The sequence below is a fragment of the Aulostomus chinensis genome, chromosome 15 (assembly GCF_037954235.1).
Source record: "Aulostomus chinensis isolate RoL2024-O1b breed Wild chromosome 15, RoL_Achi_v1.0, whole genome shotgun sequence".
In the NCBI taxonomy this organism is placed as follows: Eukaryota; Metazoa; Chordata; class Actinopteri; order Syngnathiformes; family Aulostomidae; genus Aulostomus; species Aulostomus chinensis.
Window position 1 is genome coordinate 23,384,056 of NC_141334.1, and position 18,515 is coordinate 23,402,570.

Below are 18,515 nucleotides of genomic sequence, written 5' to 3' on the forward strand. Positions count from 1 at the left end.
AATACTGAAGGCTGAGAGGCTGGGGATGACGAGTGATGAGGAGTTGGGCTGCTTTCTGCTGGACAGGGAAGTGACAAACACCAGCGGTTTGCTTGTGCTAGTCACGATTTAGCCTGTCCAAGCCTGCAGTTTGCTTATCCTAGCTGGCGTTATGCTCACGCTAGGCAGTGTTCAGCTTGTGCTAGCCAACATGTAGCTTGTGCTAGCCTGCAGTTTGCTAGTCCTAGTCAGAGTTTAATGTATGTTTCCCAGTGGTTAGCTTGTGCTAGCCAGCGGTTAGCCTGAGTTCTGTTGTTAGGGGGAAGGGGGTATGCTTCAAGCGCCACTGAGCCACAGAGGAGGGGGACTGAATGTTGTGGTGACAAGCTTCAACAAACCATGCAATGGACTCAACCTTGTAAAATCACCTAAACTGATGGTTTTGTACAACATTAAGTTTGTACTTGGAGGCCATCAGTATCCATAAGCTACAAGCTAAGAAGAACCAAGAAAGGAACCAAGAAAAAACACTGGGTAGATGTAAGTACGTTAAAAAGCAAAATGCACACTTTGGGTGAAACATCGCTTTAAGGAAGAAGCTAAATAAATGAGTTGAGAAACAATGTCCTAATATGTCCCATGTCCATAGAGGACAAGAATGTCTCGTGAGCATGAAAATCACACACTGCAGACTTTGTGGTCTGAACACTTATGGGGGATTTTTGGAAACTTGTGAAATGGGAACTTGGAAGAATGGAAGATTTTTATGTTTGCCTCTTTCTTTTCACCTGTTTGAGCAGCTATTTTTCACCATGTCTTCCTTGAATCATTCCCGGTACAGATTTAGTTGTTGCCAAGTAGCAAAAACTGGAGCCCATGGCCCTCATTAATCAAACAAGCCGACGACAGAAAAGAAGCTTAAAATCTGCGTACATTCAATTCTATGCAAACTGTGGCATTTATCAATTTCAAACGTGAGCATCACGACAAACCCTTATGGTAAATGTGTAGCTTCTTAATTGAAAAATGATTTTATATACATAATTGTGTACCTGATTACCCTTTCAATTTGAGTTGGTGCATGGAACGCTGCTTTAATTAGGCATAGGTCGACAAACAATGCTGTAATTGAAAGTAATTACTTCATTAACAGATTTTTAATGTGAAACTTAAGTCGGTCGCCTATTCAAATGATGGGAGTGATGAGTGGCTATCCTCTGGCCGAACGCCTCATTACACCTCTGGCAAATCCCCAGAAAGAGCAGGAGAGATGTTTCAATCGCGCTTACACGCGCACACAGGCCACTGTGGAAACACTGTTGACTGCAGCTGTAATTTCTCTCCACACTGCATTTTTCTGCTTGCCTTTTATACCTGATTTCAGGCTACCAAACAATACTTAACCATGCGTGTCTACCAGACTCGTGAGTGTCTCCACTTCAGCATCTGAACAGTTTCTTCTCTCTGCTGGCTTGCGTCTCTCCATGTCACAAACTCTAGGGGTGCGGCTTCTAAGCAGTGCCTTTATAGAGGGCGTGATATGATAGTTACCATTGGTTTCAGCCACTGAATTTATCAACAGCCACTTGTTCTTATGCTGGGATTGGTGTGATATGCATGTTATGTCAATCTTGTGTGAGTCCAGTCGTACACTGATTTCTCCGCTCGTGTTTGCGGTGATTTGATAAACGGGGGTCCATGTGTCCAAAACCAAGCAGGTGCATTAGGTTTACTACTGCAGCACACCAACTGCAGCACACCAACACCATAATGATCGGCAAGTAAAGGAAAGGGTGTTCATGTATATTAGATGAGGACAAAGTACATTTGAAAAAATATATATCGCGTAAATGAATCTGTAATCAAATGCAGTAGCAGCATGATTTCCACAGCTCAAGCATCTTCCTGCTCTCTCACCTCGAAGGTCCCTGTTGAAGTCATGAAGCCGGCGCACCTCCAGCTCCAGCTTGTTCCTCATGGTTTTCTCCAGGGCTTCCCTCTTTGAGGAGGACTTGGCCAGGTTTTCATAGGCCTCTGACACAAGCTGGATTTCAGTTTCCAACTGCCGACAGACAGAGAGAAATTATTTCTCTCTCAAAACTCGTTACATGGGTTAAACTGTTCAACACAGAACCAAAGCTGCTCAGGCTGTGAGATTTCTCAATTCAAAGAGGACAAAGTGAGGCCTGATAAATTGATGATTGGCCTTAACATAAAAAAAAAACCCTCATTCAAACAGTGAAAACACAAAAAAAGACCACAAAAAGAAACAGTGTCTTCTTTGTCCTGTAAAGTATTCAGGTCATAGTTCTTGTTCACACAGATAATACAGGATTTTTTTGGGCTCTTTACCGGACCAGCCTTAATGGATGTTGATACCAATATCAGGGAATAAAAATCATCCACGCATCAGATATTTTTACAATGACCGTGACAATGTACTGGAGCCTGAAGCTGCCTTCTGTTTACATTTTCAGTAATCTCGAAGGCAATTTCATGTTGACTGTGAAAAAAACTTGCATATTTCCATTATTTTTAGAAATATTTCCAGACTGTGAGTTGGGATTTCCTTGAACAACATCTCTTTTTTGACAATTTCATTTATATCTCAGAAAATATAACATGGGCCTTTATGGAATAAATCATTCACATCGAACATGGTAATATCTGTCTTTTAGATTGTGTACGGATCCTGCTAAATTTTTGTTAGCGCGATAGAGCCCAATGTGCACTTCCGGTTTACAGCTCAGCCCTACTTTTCTCACCCTAACAGTCCCCAAAAGAGCTGATCTGTTTGTCTTCAGGTGAAGTTAAGAGCTTGGATCTGATCAGCACTGAAGGAACACAAACCTCAGATGAATGTGGTCATTTGCAGGGCTTCAGTCTAAGACTCATTGTCCCTCATTTATCAAACAAGCGTACAACCGAAAACGAGCGTAAAACATGCGTACATTTACTTCTACACAAGCTGTGGCATTTATGAATTTAAACGTGAGCGTATTCTGCGGTGAAATCTTACGATAGGTCTGAGTTTGTGTATGCAAATATAGATTTGACGTGAGGTGACTTGTTAAGATAATCTTTAAATATATAATTGTGTACCTGATTACCCTTTCAATTTGAATTGGTGCATAGAACACTGCTTTAGTTAGGCATAGGTCGACAAACAATGCAGTAATTGAAAGAAATTATTATATTAACGGATCTGTGACGTGATAGGTGGAACTTTAGTCAGTCGCCTATTTAAACGACAGCTCTGGCTGTGACATGGTTAAGGCTCAGCGATGCCAGATCTGACTCTGTTAATAGACCTTAACACACACGCATCAGGTGATTTTTCAGGGTTTTTCAGGACCGCAAAGATTTATTCCAGGAGAGTGATGAGTGGCTCATGAGTCATTTTCATCTCCCTAGGCATCTCCTGGAGTTATGCTTCAACCTAGAACCCCAATTAAGGAGAGAAACCTGGCGTTCCAACGCCATACCTGTGCCAGTGCAGGTGCTATCCACCTTGGGGTTTTTGGCCACCAGGTCCTTTCATAGGGAGATCAGTGATAGAAGTGGAATAACCCAGCCGTCACTCAGCCGAACTATGCCAGCAGGGGTATTCGAGACTTGACTTCAAGTTTTAATGATCCAGACAGTTCAACTGATGGATTCTTATCAAGGAGAGTATTGACAACCCCTTTGTGCCTTGTGCTAGACTTCTTTCCCCGATTATTCATGTTTAACTGATTTGAATGCGCTGGAGCATGCATCCTTTGACAGTGTCCCAGGGATCATTTAAATGGGGCCTTCAAATATTCCAGTGAAACTTGAATAAAAGCTCCTCTGCAGAGAATGTTACCTTATGCAGTTTGGTGACTTTCTCCCGGCAGGCCTCCATCTCCTGCCTCAGCATTCTGTTCTCCTCAGTCACCATATCAGCCATTTGCTGAGCTCGTGCCATCATTGCAAACGGCTCCCCCTGAATGTGGGAGTAGGAAAGTGGATGGGGGAAATGTCCAGCCTGGACAGGTGGCTGAGGCTGGGAAGGCACAGGTCCTTGTTGTTGATACTGATGGTGCTGTTGCTGCTGATGGTGCATCCGTGTGTTGGAGTTATAGGGGTCAGGAGGGAAAACATGACACCTCTGTGGTGTAATGTGACCAGTTCCAGGTGTGAAGGGCTCCGCTGGCTGGTGGGCACTGGACCCCTGTGGATTACGGGGCCCCATGCAGGGAAAGGGTTCTCCGAGACTCTGAGGGTGCTGGTGAGGGAAGGAGGGATGGGAGGAATGAGAGGCGCTGAGGATGCTGCTGAGGGTGGAGGACTGGGCCCGGGACAAAGAGCCCACAGAGGTGACAGAGGAGGTTGGACTGTGCTGGTGAAGGGGCCTCTGAGAGTGGACAGAACCCTCCTTACTGGACCTGGGAAGAGTGTGAACACTGAGGTTAGTTTTATTATGCCATACACAGTTCCTCTGCTGATGGTCAGAATCCTGACAACCCAGTGGCCCCAGTGATAGGCTGTTCGTTGCATGACCTCTAGCTACTATATCAGCCAATTTGTTTTATTCACTGGACTACTCAGTTAAATGGTAACCTGCAACCAACACCATCCCTGCCATGATAAACAGCTTTGTAAAATCAGCCACAAACCCTCTGCTGCTGTAGCCCCACCCTTCTGTTGAAGCAGCAGAGGGCACTGGTGCCTGAAACTTGGGTTCTGTCTCTGGGAATGAAAGGAGCTTTGCCTTATTGCTGCTTTCCTGCAAAACATCACTCTCTTGCCAGTGGACAGGGATAAGCTGCAGGGGCAGTGGGGCCACATCTTGGGCGCCGTAAGGCTGGGCCCACTGGACAGAAGCCTGGGAGCCAAATTTGAGGGACAACCTGATTTAGTAACGTCACAAAATTTAAAGGGAGTTTTGACTGCAGTAATGACACGGAACATTTGTGTTTGAAATTATCTGGAAGAAGTCTAGAGGAGAACTGATCAGGGATCCCATTTATAAATTCATAAAAAGAAATGAAGGGAGATGGTGTGCACTGTGTAATCTCTGAGCCACGCGTACCAATATTTTGGAGACAGGAAACAGCACAGAAGATGAGTTGGTGAATTGATTAGAGATTCTCTTAACATTATCATTTGGGCCCGGCCGATTAATTGGCTGGCCTATTTAATAGGCCGATTATAGCCATAAGAGCATAATCAGTAATTGGCCAAAAGTTGGCCCCAAATCGGCCCCCAAAAATCCATACAGGTCAGGCCGTAGTTACCACCAACATCCAAAGCAGCAGGGTTTTTTCTGCAGCCTACATGAGCTTGTAGAGAGCCAGTACTGTTTGATAAACACCTTTGAATTTGAAATTGCATTTAAGTATAATCTAATTACAGCCAATAAATGTCTGTTCAATATTTCAACAGCACTTTCTTCTTATATTTTTTCACAACCAGATGAAAGACAAGGGGGCAGGTTGTTTGAATGGAAGACCACATTAAAACATTAGGGGAGCGTCTGTTATTGTATCCTCTAAAGTCGTGCCATCACAGAGTGTCATTTGTATTTTTCCAGTGGTTTTAGTATGTTAAGTTGCTGCTCTCAAACAGGGCCACTGCAGCAACTCACACTCTCCAGTCACCTTCATTTGTCTCATCTTCAACCACATTCATGTTCTTACGAGCTTACCAGCAAGACAGCGCTAAAAATCCACTGTCTACTTTTCTATGAGTGATCTTTTAGCATGACGGTCCACCAGGTGTTCTCTCACACAGACTGATTCACCATTACTCATGAAGTGGGGCTTGTTTTTAAGTAATGTGGAAACCACAAGGTGTTGACTGGCTTTGTGAGGAGAAAATGTTCCTGCTTTTGGCCCTTGAAGGAACATGTCAAAGCCAAGCAGGTCATGTCTCAACTTGTTGAATGGCGATTATTAAAATGCTGTCATAGCTGTTTGAATCTGGTTCATTCTGAGGTTAACAGATGAGTGTAAAACAGGCCCAACAGGATCTGTCTAGTCCATTCAGCGAAACACAGCAAAAACAGGGGCAAGAAGATGGGGTATGAGCATGAGAAGCTTCTGAAATAATACTGTCAGAGTGAAAACCAACCCTGTAGCCAAATTTACATCATCATTGAACAATGCGTATGAAAATGTGTGTTTGTGATGCTGTGTGGGAAAAAGTCTAAGAGAGAAACACTGACGTCAGCAGGCTCGCTGGCGCCAGGCGACTGATCAAACTGATGGTGTTTGTTGAGAGCAATCGCATGAATATGAGCCTGAGGAACCTTCAGGTCCGAATAGAAATGCTTATGTCTAAAGACTATTTAGATAGATTTCAAATAACATGACATCATGACTTATACAATGAAGAAGCAGACCGTAGCGCTTCTTTAACGTTTCAGCAGCATGCCTCTGCACACTCATTGACATTCTATCAATATGAGGACGAGTAGATGGTGACTTTTATTTTTGGAATGATTGCAAGTCCAAAAAAACAGTGGTGGAGATCCACGGGAAAAGGCTTTTTGGTAATCTTGCAAATAATTTAAGTGAAAGATGAGCAATTTTCAAGCAATCAAAAGAATTAAAATAAAAAATTTCCTCCATGCTGCTGGTCCAAAATAATCCAAGTGTCCTGAAACCTCGACATGTCAATTTATTTTGAGAAATGGGCTGACTTTGGACGAACAGTATTGGGGCATTTTATGGTGTAATTCATCCATGCATCCATTTTCTATACTGCTCATCGGTTAAGGGCCGTGGGAGGGGGGCTATCCCAGCTGACATTGGGCGATAGGCAGGTTCACCCTGGACGGGTTGCCAGTCTGTCGCAGTATGGTATAATTATATCTGGTACTCCAGGTTCCTCCCACAGTCCAAAGACATCAAGAGGGGACCAGGTTAATCCAGACTCTAAATTGACCGTAGGCGTGGCTGGGAGAGCCAATGGTTGTCTGTCTACATGTGTTGGCCCTGCGATGGACTGGTGACCCGTCCAGGGTGTACCCTGCCTCACTCCCAAAGGCAGCTGGGATCGGCTCCAGCCCCCCCGCAACCCTGAACAGGACAAGCAGTGGAAAATGGATGGATGGATGGATGGAAGGATCATACTTATGTTGCACCAAAATCTGGACGCAGAGTGGAAGGAGATATTGAGCAGCTGCGTCTTCTGCTGTTAATTCATCTGTGAGTGTGCACTGTTATCCAAATCCATGTTCCAGCTCCAACTGCAGGTTTTCCACCTCTAGAAACTGGACTGGATAATTCTGTGATAGAAAAGCTGTCAGGTTCACTGCAATGCCATAACATTCACATGTATCAATGCATACATTAACCTCAACTTCTTCCCCAGAGTTGTTTGTGCTCTCTTGCCCTGCAGGTCACCCAGGGCTGTAGATGTTGGGTTGTTCCCTTCCTGTCCCGGACCAACCACTCGCTCGCCCTGGCCCTGTGTTTCTCTCTCTCCTGTCCATCTCTCCCTCTCTCTCTTATTCCCCTTCCCCCCTCCTCCACTTCTCTCTCTCCTCTCTACCCTCAAGCCCATCTCTCTCCTTCTCCCTCTCAACCTCAATCGGTCGAGCCTGGTTCTGCCTGAGGTTTCTTCCTGTTAAAGTTTTTTTTTTCTCGCGACCGTCACCGAGTGGTTGCTCATGTGGGAAATTTGGGTCTCTTTTATATGAATTAAAGAGTAAGGTTCTAGACCTGCTCCTTGTGTTAAGTGCCTTGAGATGACCTTTGTTGTGATTTGGCGCTACATATATGAAGATTGATTGATTGACTGACGGCCACTTTTCATTTCCTCGGTTTTAAAAAGGGTCAACTTATTCACATGAATGGACTCTCCTCTCCATAGACAATTCCCTGTGCACTGCGTTTGAAGTTTTCAATCTCTACTGTTACTCACCCTCATATGACAATGATTTAATGTTCACTGTTTAAGTGTTTGTACATATGAGTATGCAAGTTTCTTACCTGAAGGAGCCATACTCAGGCGGGGGCTGATATCGGACATGGGGAACCTCCCTCGAGTGCTCCCTTCCTCTCTGCTCCTGGTAAAAATGGCCTCCAAGCTCCTGCTGCTTGGTAGGCGAACCCATTCCTTTAAAGGGGTAGTCAGGAGGAGGGCCACGGGGCTGCGGCTTGTAGTAGTCCCCTGGCGGTCCTGGAGGGGGTAGCTGGGGGGAGAGTGGGGCGCTGGTGATGGGAGCATGTGCTTTGACACCACTTGTGGCCAGGGAGAGCTGCATTAGTCGTTCGCTGAGAGACCGAACATGTCCTTGCTTCAGATCTTTCAGTCCATCATCCTGGTGTACCTTCCCTGCACTGCTCACACGCTGTACCGTCGGGCGACCCTCAGTGCGCACCTTGGCATTGGTCACCCCAGTGACGTAGAAGGTGGTGCCCACTGAGGTAGGGAGAGGAGGCTGCTGGGGCTGATTGCTCTGCTGCTGAGGCTGAGGAGGTGCACCATGGCCTCGAAAGTACTGGGACTGCACTTTGGCCTCCTCATATGTAGGGAGGTCCTCTGGGTTCAGGCACTGCCCTTGACCGCTCCCACCACCTCCGCTGCTGCCTCCTCCAGTCCCTAAACCACCACCCCCTCCACTGCTTCCACCACCCCCTCCTCCCCCTCCTCTGGTGGAGCCCAACTTTTCCAGACTGTTGTCTGTTTGTAGCTCCTGTCCCTGGGGCTCTTGGCGGGCAATGTGGGGGGTCATGGAGTGCTCATCAGAGGGCCCTCCCTGACCTTGACCTGAGTAACCTCCTCCACATCCCCCTCCTGCTCCTCCACCTCCTCCACCTGGTTGTTGTTGTTGCAGCACGTAATTTCGATTGATCTGTTCCTGCAGGAGGCGCTGCAAGACATTGCTGCTGCCACCTCCAACACTGCCGCTGTTTGACGAATCCTCAACTGCGGCCCTCATCTCCGTCTCGCGCTGACTATGCACTTCATGGAAGGACAAGCTGCGCCCACGGTCTATACTCCCTGAGAGGAAGAGAAGAGGGGGTGTCAAGGTATGGGAAGGGAACTGATCTATAGAGCAACAAAAAAAAAAAATCCAGAAATAGAGGGTTCAAGAAGGAAAGAAAAGAACAAGGCATGCTGATATTTGAACTCAACAGTTCTACAAATACACAAAGACAGCCTTCATCACTCATTCAGAAACTCTGCATGTTTTTGCCTGCAACAACCGGACTTGCAGCAAAACAACAGCATCATGGAAGAATGTGGACTGATTCAGTTACATTATCGTTCATATCTTCAACAGTAAGATGAATTTATGATGTTGAAAACTTGTCTTTTGTTTTGAAATCACCCTTTGTTTTTGTTTCCTTCAAATTCCTCTCTTCGGTTTATAAATTACTGTTCTTAAAATAAAGTTCAATTTAGAATGCAAATTTGAGGCATGCTAACTGCCATGGCATAGATTCAGCACTGCATGGACTTACCACTACAGTGTGCCCTATGCTTGATTAAATATTGTTTCAAAGTCGGGAATTTCCATGATAATTTCTTTCTGTTGTTTTCTTTCATGTCTTGTGTCTCATTCCACTGATGTAACGTTTCCTCAGAGTTATTTCCACTCGCTGTCAAGGCAATGTTGTATGTTGTTGAGTTCACCTGTCAGCAGTTCCTCTCCATAGATGCACCATCCTGTCCTCCACACAAAGCCAAGGAAGATGAAATCGATGCAAATTTTCGGATAAACCCCCGGAGCCAAACCCAAAACCCTGATTCAGGCTAAACGTTTTGAAAAGACTTGGAAAACACATGACCCCAAGAAGATGTGTTGAGAACAGCAAGGACCCCCTGTGAGCCTCAGCAGAGCTTTTATTAATCCCAGTCCCTCACTTGCAACAAAATCTGAGTGGAAAGACCTGAAAAATAAAACTCAAGATGAGTGTGTTTCTCTGTTTTACCTGCTTTTCCTCAACAACCATCAACCCCTCTCCTTCAAACCTGCTGTTTGTATTAAGTGAGGTCTGAGGAAGAGCAGGGCTGAGTTTACGTGAACTGTTTTTATACTTTGGTTTGAGTTCTTTGTGTTCTTGTGCTACTCTTTAAACTCTTTGGCCTGTTTTACCATGAGGGTTGTCTACAGGAACTTGACAAAGTCCAGGAGAAGCAGGTTTGACTCCAGCACAGCCTTGACTGTGAAATTGCTCTGTATGCCGTATTTCTGAACTTTCAGCTGCTCAACAGTCTTTGTGATCCACATTTTGACATGACAGTCATAGCAGTCACTAACTGCTAGCCGATGCTGCATTCCCCTGGCAGATATTTGAGCCGTGTCAGTGCAACTATCGGATTATGAAGGTCCATTTCAGGGGTGATGTCTACCGGAAAGGGTTTGTGTCCACTCAAATGTCCCCGTCCAATCTGTCTCTTTTTGCTTTTATATGAAACAACTAGTGAGAGAGAGAGAGGAAAGAGAGAGAGAGAATGAAAGAGAGCTTCTATGAAACGAATGCACATACACTGTGACAAATAAAACAAATGCATTATTTCTTAAAACTATGTTGAGCCTGTATTTAAAAATAAAAAGGAATTAGTTGCTTGTTTTGAGGGGATAAAGCCAGTCATCTTCTTATCATGAGGGATCAAGATTTGTGACACAGTTTGATGAAATGAGCTCCAAAATTCCACTATCAACCTGATTCCCAGGATTTGGAATATTAGTCACTGGCCAATGAAAAGCTTTTTCTGACAACCTTAACGGGAATAAGGTCAAAGTCAGACTAAGACATAAACAAATGACGACATACTGAGTATTTCAACCTGTGTCACATTTTGAAGACATAAATACACATGAATCACACTATGAAGTCCTGTTACATACTGCACATGCTCCTTTTGACATTTTAACACCTAACTTGCCAACAAAAGAATAAGAAATACAAAGCAAACCACTGTCAGAACATGATAGAAATGAAACTAAGTCAGATGAAGTCAGGCTAGATACAAGTTATAACTAAGACTGAGAGTAGTCAACCTATCCTGCTCCAGATCCGGTGGTCAGTGAGCATGTTTGGTACCCATGGACCCGGTTTCAAGACCAGGGTGAGGTGACTACCCTCTGCCTTCGCTGGAGCGGGGAAGGAAGAGGAGAAAATAGTTGTGGGGGGAAAGTTAAAGGTGAACAGATTAATAGTGGACCATCCTACAAACGTTAGATAAAAGTAGAGCTTCCAAATATTGAGAAACTGCTGCCTCAGTGTCGAGCAGCTGTGGGCTTTAAAAGACGAGGACGCATCACTGCACTCCGAAACATAAAGAACTGATTAGAGATCAGGCTTCAGGGGAGTAAATCTAACAGTCTGAACACTGGTGTGGTTAGAGCTTGTAAGTGACACCACATCATCAACAGAACTTGGTGACCATATTCTTTCCACCCCCAGAATCAAAGATGCACCCAGGATCACTGGGATTCACCCGTTCAAAAGAGCAGGAAGGGTTTTTTCCCAGAAACAAGTAATGGTTCAGGCTGATACCCACTGACAACAAAATCCATGAAAATTCACAGTTAATCCCAAGAAAGGCGTTTGATGGCTTTCATACAGCGCTAAGGACAGATAAAAGTGTGTTTCCTGTTAACATCTAAGATTGTCAAAGCTGAAACCAGCCAGGATGTAGGCTAAGCTACTTCCACGAGAGCCAATAAAGACAAAAGTAATCAATTAGGTTTGACATCAAAACAGATGATAAAATCTTTCTCCCAGTCCAGGAAATAAATAGGATTACTGATTTGGAGTCAAGTGTGTTTGTAGGGAAGAGAAGGGCTGTGTTTACATGCATGTGGTTTCTTTTTTGACATCACTAAATGTAAACAGTTCCACAACTTTACACTTTGACTGGAAATAAGAAAGAAAGGAAATATTACATCTAGTGCTTTCTGTTATTCTTCTCATTCTCAAGGAGGAAGATGCTTTTTTCCGAAACATCTGTGGGTAAATAAATCATATGAAACAAAGGGAAAATTGTTAGCTTCAGCAGGAAGTCAGCAAATGGAAAGAAAAAATATTTAAGGAGCATAAAGAGCTGGATAGTGCAAATGCAAAAGCTTACAGTACAATTCTCATGATAAATAACCAATAAAAAACAACAAAAAAAGCTAAAACCCAGGATTGCAAACATCAGTTAACCATAGCTAAACTTTAAGTTCTTCTTTTCTCTCCTCTCAGGATTCTTCACAAACTTTTGTCGACTGTATCTGCTCAGTCTGACTCCTCTACCGAAGATCCTCAAAGGTATTTTTAGCCAAGATTTTTGAGTTGTCAAATACTTGGTTTCTGTTTTTTTATTTCAATATTATTCTTATTTGTAATGTATTATTTTAAGTTATTATTATTTTCTCATAGCTTCCTTGGTATGTGACCCAGAGGCTCCCAATCGTAAACAATTTTATCAACAGAAAATGTGAAAATTTGTGGATGAAAACATTTGATTTGTATCGATGAATTCAAGCCTGGCCTAAATCAGGTTTACAGAACACACAGCAAATCAATGGCTTTAACCAGTGCTTTATATTCCATAAACCCTAATTTTTTGTTACCTTGTTGTATTCACATCTGGTTCAGTTTGGTGGTGGCGGGGGGGGGGGTGCATGTCACTATCACGCATGGGGAATGATGCAATTCAACGACTTGAGTCGTGCAGAAAGTGTGTGAACATTTTGCCAATGAGCTCACAAACGTCTTCTCCGTAGACATTAGTGAGCTGAGGAGGGAATGATTTCAGAACAAGGAGAAAACGTTTGCCCTCGCCAGGAACAGGTTTTTAACTTTGGACCACTGTTTAATGCTGCTGTGTGGATATAAATGATTTCTTATATTTTGCATTCTTCTCGTAACTTATATTGAACAATTTAACGATGTGAGCTAAAAGAGCTTCTGAAGTAGGCTGGAAAATGTTGATTTCTTCGTGCTGCTCAAATTGCAGGCCCTGTGTATGCTGTACAGTTGTGGTCCTCCACCCCCGGCTGTCTCAGTCCTGTATACATGCTCCTTTATGACATTTTATCTGCCACTGGGGTTGTAACTGTTTTCCTTGTCACACTGATGTCGCTCAGCTATATATAGTTGTGAAAGGAGAGAACTTTTGCTAATTTACTTTAATCGTCTGAAGGTTTTGTGGTTGTGGCTGCAAAGATCAGCACACACGATACACAACCCAGCAGCAACGAAGCACAGGTGACAGGTGAGAAAATGATGGGAGGTTCATAAAATAAGACTTAGAAAAAACAACAACCAAAAACAAAGTTTTGGTCATTTTGATGTGAGGGAATCTATGAATGAATGGTGGAATCATTTTGTCAACAGGGGAAAAATGAAATACTACTGTAACAATAACACATTAAAGCACACTTTTAATGGCTTTCTAATGATACTTGGCAGCGTCAGAATGACCTGTATTTCTACTACCACTGCTGATGTGTACTTTATCCAGCATACTTCAACTAAAATTTTCTGCTGTTTTTTTTTCCCTCAATACCTTTTGACTCACCTTCTGTTTAGGATAAGAGGAAAACAAAGGATGTATATATTATCATAAAAAAAGGAGGCAAAAAGAGAGCTGAGACAAGATGAGATGGCAGGGCAGGTGTTGCAAGGGAGGCAGTGGCTCACTGTTCATACGCACACTGTTAACAGCATGGCCTGCGCACATGCACACACATGCACCCACAGGGAAAAAAAGCATCCAAATGAGTGATCACTTTAAAATACTACAGAGCCTGCCAGGGTTCTAATGGTAGAGAAAGAACACCTGGTTAAAGTCTTGGTCATGAGGGGCTGTCAAATTATGTTTCCATTTAACTGCAATGCAAATTTTAGGCAACTGTGAGCATTTCACAAAAATGTGACAAAAGGAAATTGGGTGTGTTTCCATCAACCCTTTTGGAAAATGGGCTGAGTAAAGTCAGTACAGGCAACATGACATATGGCTGTGGCTGTAGAGAGGACCAAAGAAGAAGCTTCATCTATCAGTGAAAAATGGATAGAGGTCTTGAGCAATTTCCTTCAGTTGGACAAGTAGTAATTGTTCTCAGTTACCACACAGCATTGCACAAGCTGCTGCTGTCTGTAGTCTAAGACATAGTTTGGGAATATATCTGAAGACGACGCCCGCAGAAACAGCTGGTTCGTCACGAGTCAAAGTCCGGCTTAATCAGAGCTTGATTGAAACAGGGGTTTACTGTTTCGCACCTTCACCTTTTTTTCAAAAGATAAAAAAAACAAAAAACACCTCATGCAACTGTAAAAACCTTTTTCAAATCTTAATATTTCCACGAAAATTTTATGGTGCAGTATTTCAAAATTTGACTCAGTCCACGTAGTTTGAAACCAGATCTTTGTCTGGATGTCTCTGACTTGGGGTCTGAGATGACAGCAGGATCACGGAAAAGAAAAACTGAGATGACAGAGTGAGAACTGAGATGACAGAGTGAGATGATAGTCAGGATTAAAGACTGAGATGATAGCCATTATTAAAGAGTGAGATGATAGTCAGGATTAAAGACTGAGATGATAGCCATTATTAAAGAGTGAGATGATAGTCAGGATTAAAGACTGGGATGATAGCCATTATTTAAGAGTGAGATGATAGTTAGGATTAAAGAATGAGATGATAGCCATTATTAAAGAGTGAGATGATAGCCAAGATTAAAGACTGAGATGATAGCCATTATTAAGAGTGAGATGATAAATTAGGATTAAAAACTGAGATGATAAATCAGGATTAAAGACTGAGATGATAGCCATTATTAAAGAGTGAGATGATAGTCGGGATTAAAGACTGAGATGACAGCCATTATTAAAGAGTGAGATGATAAATCAGGATTAAAGACTGAGATGATAGCCATTATTAAGAGTGAGATGATAAATCAGGATTAAAGACTGAGATGATAAATCAGGATTAAAGACTGAGATGATAGCCATTATTAAAGCGTGAGATGATAGTCGGGAATAAAGACTGAGATGACAGCCATTATTAAAGAGTGAGATGATAAATCAGGATTAAAGACTGAGATGATAGCCATTATTAAAGACTGAGATGATAAATCAGGATTAAAGACTGAGATGATAGCCATTATTAAAGAGTGAGATGACAGTCGGGAATAAAGACTGAGATGACAGCCATTATTAAAGAGTGAGATTATAAATCAGGATGAAAGACTGAGGTGATGGTCATCATGAGAGATTGAGATGATAGTCAGGATTAAAGACTGAGATGATAGCCATTATTAAAGAGTGAGATGATAGTCAGGATTAAAGACTGAGGTGATAGCCATTATTAAAGAGTGAGAAGATAAATCAGGATGAAAGACTGAGATGATAGCATACTGGGTGATCTACGATAGCCACGATCAAAGAGTGAGACGATAAATCAGAATGAAAGACCACATGATAGTCAGCCTGAAGGAGTGAGATAAGAGTCGGGATAAAAGACTGGGATGATAGTAATGAACAAAGAGCAAGATGACAGTCAGAACAAAAGAGTGAGATGATGACAGGATTCTGTCTGTCATGATCAAATCAGTCAGAGAACAAAGTCCGGGTTGTTGATATATAGAAGGTGAGAATGGCCATCAAATGAGGGCTGTGCACGAGGCATAGAAGTGGGACATTGTTAAAATATCGGCAATATGTTCAAATGTTCCAAATGGCCATCATCAGCCCTTCAACCAAGGTTGGCTGACACACGTGTGCAGGCATATGTGCATGTTCTGAACTGTGCTTACGTGGACATTATTTATTGAGATGATTTTTGAAGGAAGCAGACCAATCAAAAATGCAAAATAAAATGTGGAAAAACAGACCAAAAAAATAACTGCTCCCAAAAAAAACAACCTGTGATGGGGCAAGTCCATGGCTGACGGGTGATACCTGTTTGTCTGTCACCTAACCCTTGGCACATCTTGCACTGACATCACATAGTGATGCATTGATGTTTTGTGACATCTTACAAACCATGCCCCTTAGCAACAGGCAGCGTTCCTTCATAGTTACTTGAATAAGCACAAGTAATCCTGCACGTTAACAAATTGCTTGGTATTTGCAACGTGACCGGTCTTGCTGTCATTTCTAATTCCTTGCATTTTTTGTTGGGATAATTTAAGTATGGAGTGGGTTTCAAGATGAGATTTTCACTTTAACAATCAAATTAGGACTTTGACTCATTTACTTAAAAACTTCAGATTGAGATGACTCAAAACTAACGGACAGCAACAAGTTTTCACTAAAAATCAGCTTGAACTTTTGAATGGAAGGGGGCTTGGAACTGTGCTTAGTTGCACTGCCAAAATTACCGCATCATTTCTCCACATATTTCTCCAGATTTTGTAAATCTGCTGACTCCCATACCTACTTGTGTGGCTGCTCCCACTGTGCTCTCCTGGAAGGGGTCAGTGGTAACAGCTGCTCATGCTGAAATGTTTTGGCGGGCCAACTGGGAGACCTGGACACGCTCGGTAAGGGGGAGATGAGGAGGAAGACAGAGCTAACTATGTGGTTGTGAGTTGAGGTGGTGTGGTGCCTGCTGCAGATAGCCTGGTGCTGGCAGGTGGATCAACTTCTGGTTTTGGCCTCTCTGCAGTTTCAGGAGGTCCTCATGGGGCTCTGGGACGTAAAGGTGCCGCTTGATGTAGATGGGAAGACCCAAAACGTCTGTAAAGACACACATGAGGTTAGCTTTTGGCTGTGTAGGTAAACTACATATACACATGGTTGACGGATCTACAGCACATGTGAACTTGTATAAAGTGGCTTGTCTATGAACTACATGTTTCATGACTATTTCTGATAATCCTGCGAATGAAATACAAGTAACAGGCATTTTCTCTCTTGTTTGCTGCTTTTATTTGTGACATATTTGTGCCAATGTTGACGTTACAAAAAAATGAATACAAAAAAGTAAACACAGATTTCAGTAACAATGTAAAATACTGTCGTAAAGCAGCCTTGTAGCATCCTTAATCTGGATGGATGGATGGATGGATGGAAGAATAAAGGGATTTAATAAATTTTAAATATATTCACAAACTGACGTGTGATTCCAGTTCATAATTTCCAAAGATGAACGCACCGTCTTCACTTTGAGGCTACTTGTTAGAGGATTACATGGCACTGATAGAGTCACATCGTGAAGCAACAATCTCAATATTAGCAAAACCACCAGGCTTGTGGAGGACTATCAGAGGAACAAGGGCACCCTGTCCTGTCCAGGATGTCATCCAGCTGGAGGAAAAGAAGAGCGTGGAGTCATAGCAGTGTGGCAAACTCAGAGGGATCAGAGAAACTGACCCTAAAATGATGCTTCACATGTTCCAGCCAGTAACAAAGAAGATCTTATCCTGTCACAATTTCAAGGTGGGCCGCCAAGATCAATCACCATTACCGTGACCACAAGTGTGAAACAAGGTTACTCCTGAGTTACAGGGTTGAATAATGCTATTTGTCGAACGTTGTCACAACGACATTGACCTTTTGCATTTATGATGTAAATGGGCAGCACGGTGGTGCAGTGGTCAGCACACAGCAAGAGGGTTGCGGGTTCAAGTCCCCGGCTCGGGCATGGGATCTTTCTGTGTGGAGTCTCCATGTTCTCCCTATGCCTGCGTGGGTTCTCTCTGGGTACTCCAGCTTCCTCCCACAGTCCAAAGACATGCAATTGGGGACTAGGCTGATTGATACTCTAAATTGACCGTAGGTATGAATGTGAGTGTGAATGGTTGTCTGTCTTTATGTGTTGGCCCGGCAGTGGACTGGTGACCCGTCCAGGGTGAACCTGCCTCTCACCCAAAGGTTGCTGGGATAGGCTCCAGCACCCCCGCGACCGTGACGTGAAGCAGTAGAAAATGGATGGATGGATGGATATCATCATTTCATAAGTTTATTCTTTGTATGCGTGTGAAAAGTTTCATACAAATTTTAGACTATGATGAAAAATGTCTTCCAATCAGTAAATCATTGAATCCAAACACACATTTTTTCCAGATACCCACAAAAAAAATTCCCTCAAGGCCTTCCTGAACAATCAGGGTCATAAAATGTTTCAGATGTGAGGAATCAATTTGAAGGAAATTCCCTGAAAGTGTTGACTAGATACTGCACTGACAAGAACTTGATGACAGGCAAAACTAAACTATGAGTAACAGACCAGCTCCATTTACAGTTGTGGGACCGTATGCGATCAGAAGGGAGTGGTTTACATACAGTTAGTCAGGATTCAATGGGATGCAAGCCAGAACCTACCAGCCATTTGGACTTCAGCATTATTTGTCCTGTAGAATAAATACTTAAAAATACTGTGGTCTTTGATTTTGTACAATGACATGGCAATCTCCTCCTCACATAAAACTTCTGAACCCTTTGATGCCCTACTGATTCTAATTGTATTGTACTTCTACATTTAATGGCATCGTTTACAAAGGGACACTTTTTTAATACTTCAATTGAAGTAATAATTGTATATCAGCAGGGTGGTACTACAAGGCTAATTAAACCCAAGTGAGATCGTTTTAATTTAAATAATAATTACTCAAATAT

The 18,515-nt window shown here is 42.9% G+C and overlaps 1 protein-coding gene across 4 annotated transcripts in view; it reads right to left on the reverse strand.

The window, feature by feature from the left end:
- Positions 1 to 18,515, reverse strand: part of amot (angiomotin) — a 60,802-nt gene that overhangs the window by 10,580 nt on the left and 31,707 nt on the right. For 2 of the 4 annotated variants that reach the window (XM_086227185.1, XM_086227186.1), the window contains exons 2-6: positions 16,332 to 16,634; positions 11,852 to 11,912; positions 7,941 to 8,955; positions 3,827 to 4,388; positions 1,897 to 2,041 (exon numbers count right to left, since the gene is read on the reverse strand). In XM_086227185.1, coding sequence (XP_086083311.1) covers positions 1,897 to 2,041; positions 3,827 to 4,388; positions 7,941 to 8,955; positions 11,852 to 11,912 — 1,783 coding nt within the window. In that variant the 5' untranslated portion in view covers positions 16,332 to 16,634. The remainder of the gene's footprint in view (positions 1 to 1,896; positions 2,042 to 3,826; positions 4,389 to 7,940; positions 8,956 to 11,851; positions 11,913 to 16,331; positions 16,635 to 18,515) is intronic. The other 2 variants (XM_086227188.1, XM_086227187.1) reach the window with 2 other exon arrangements.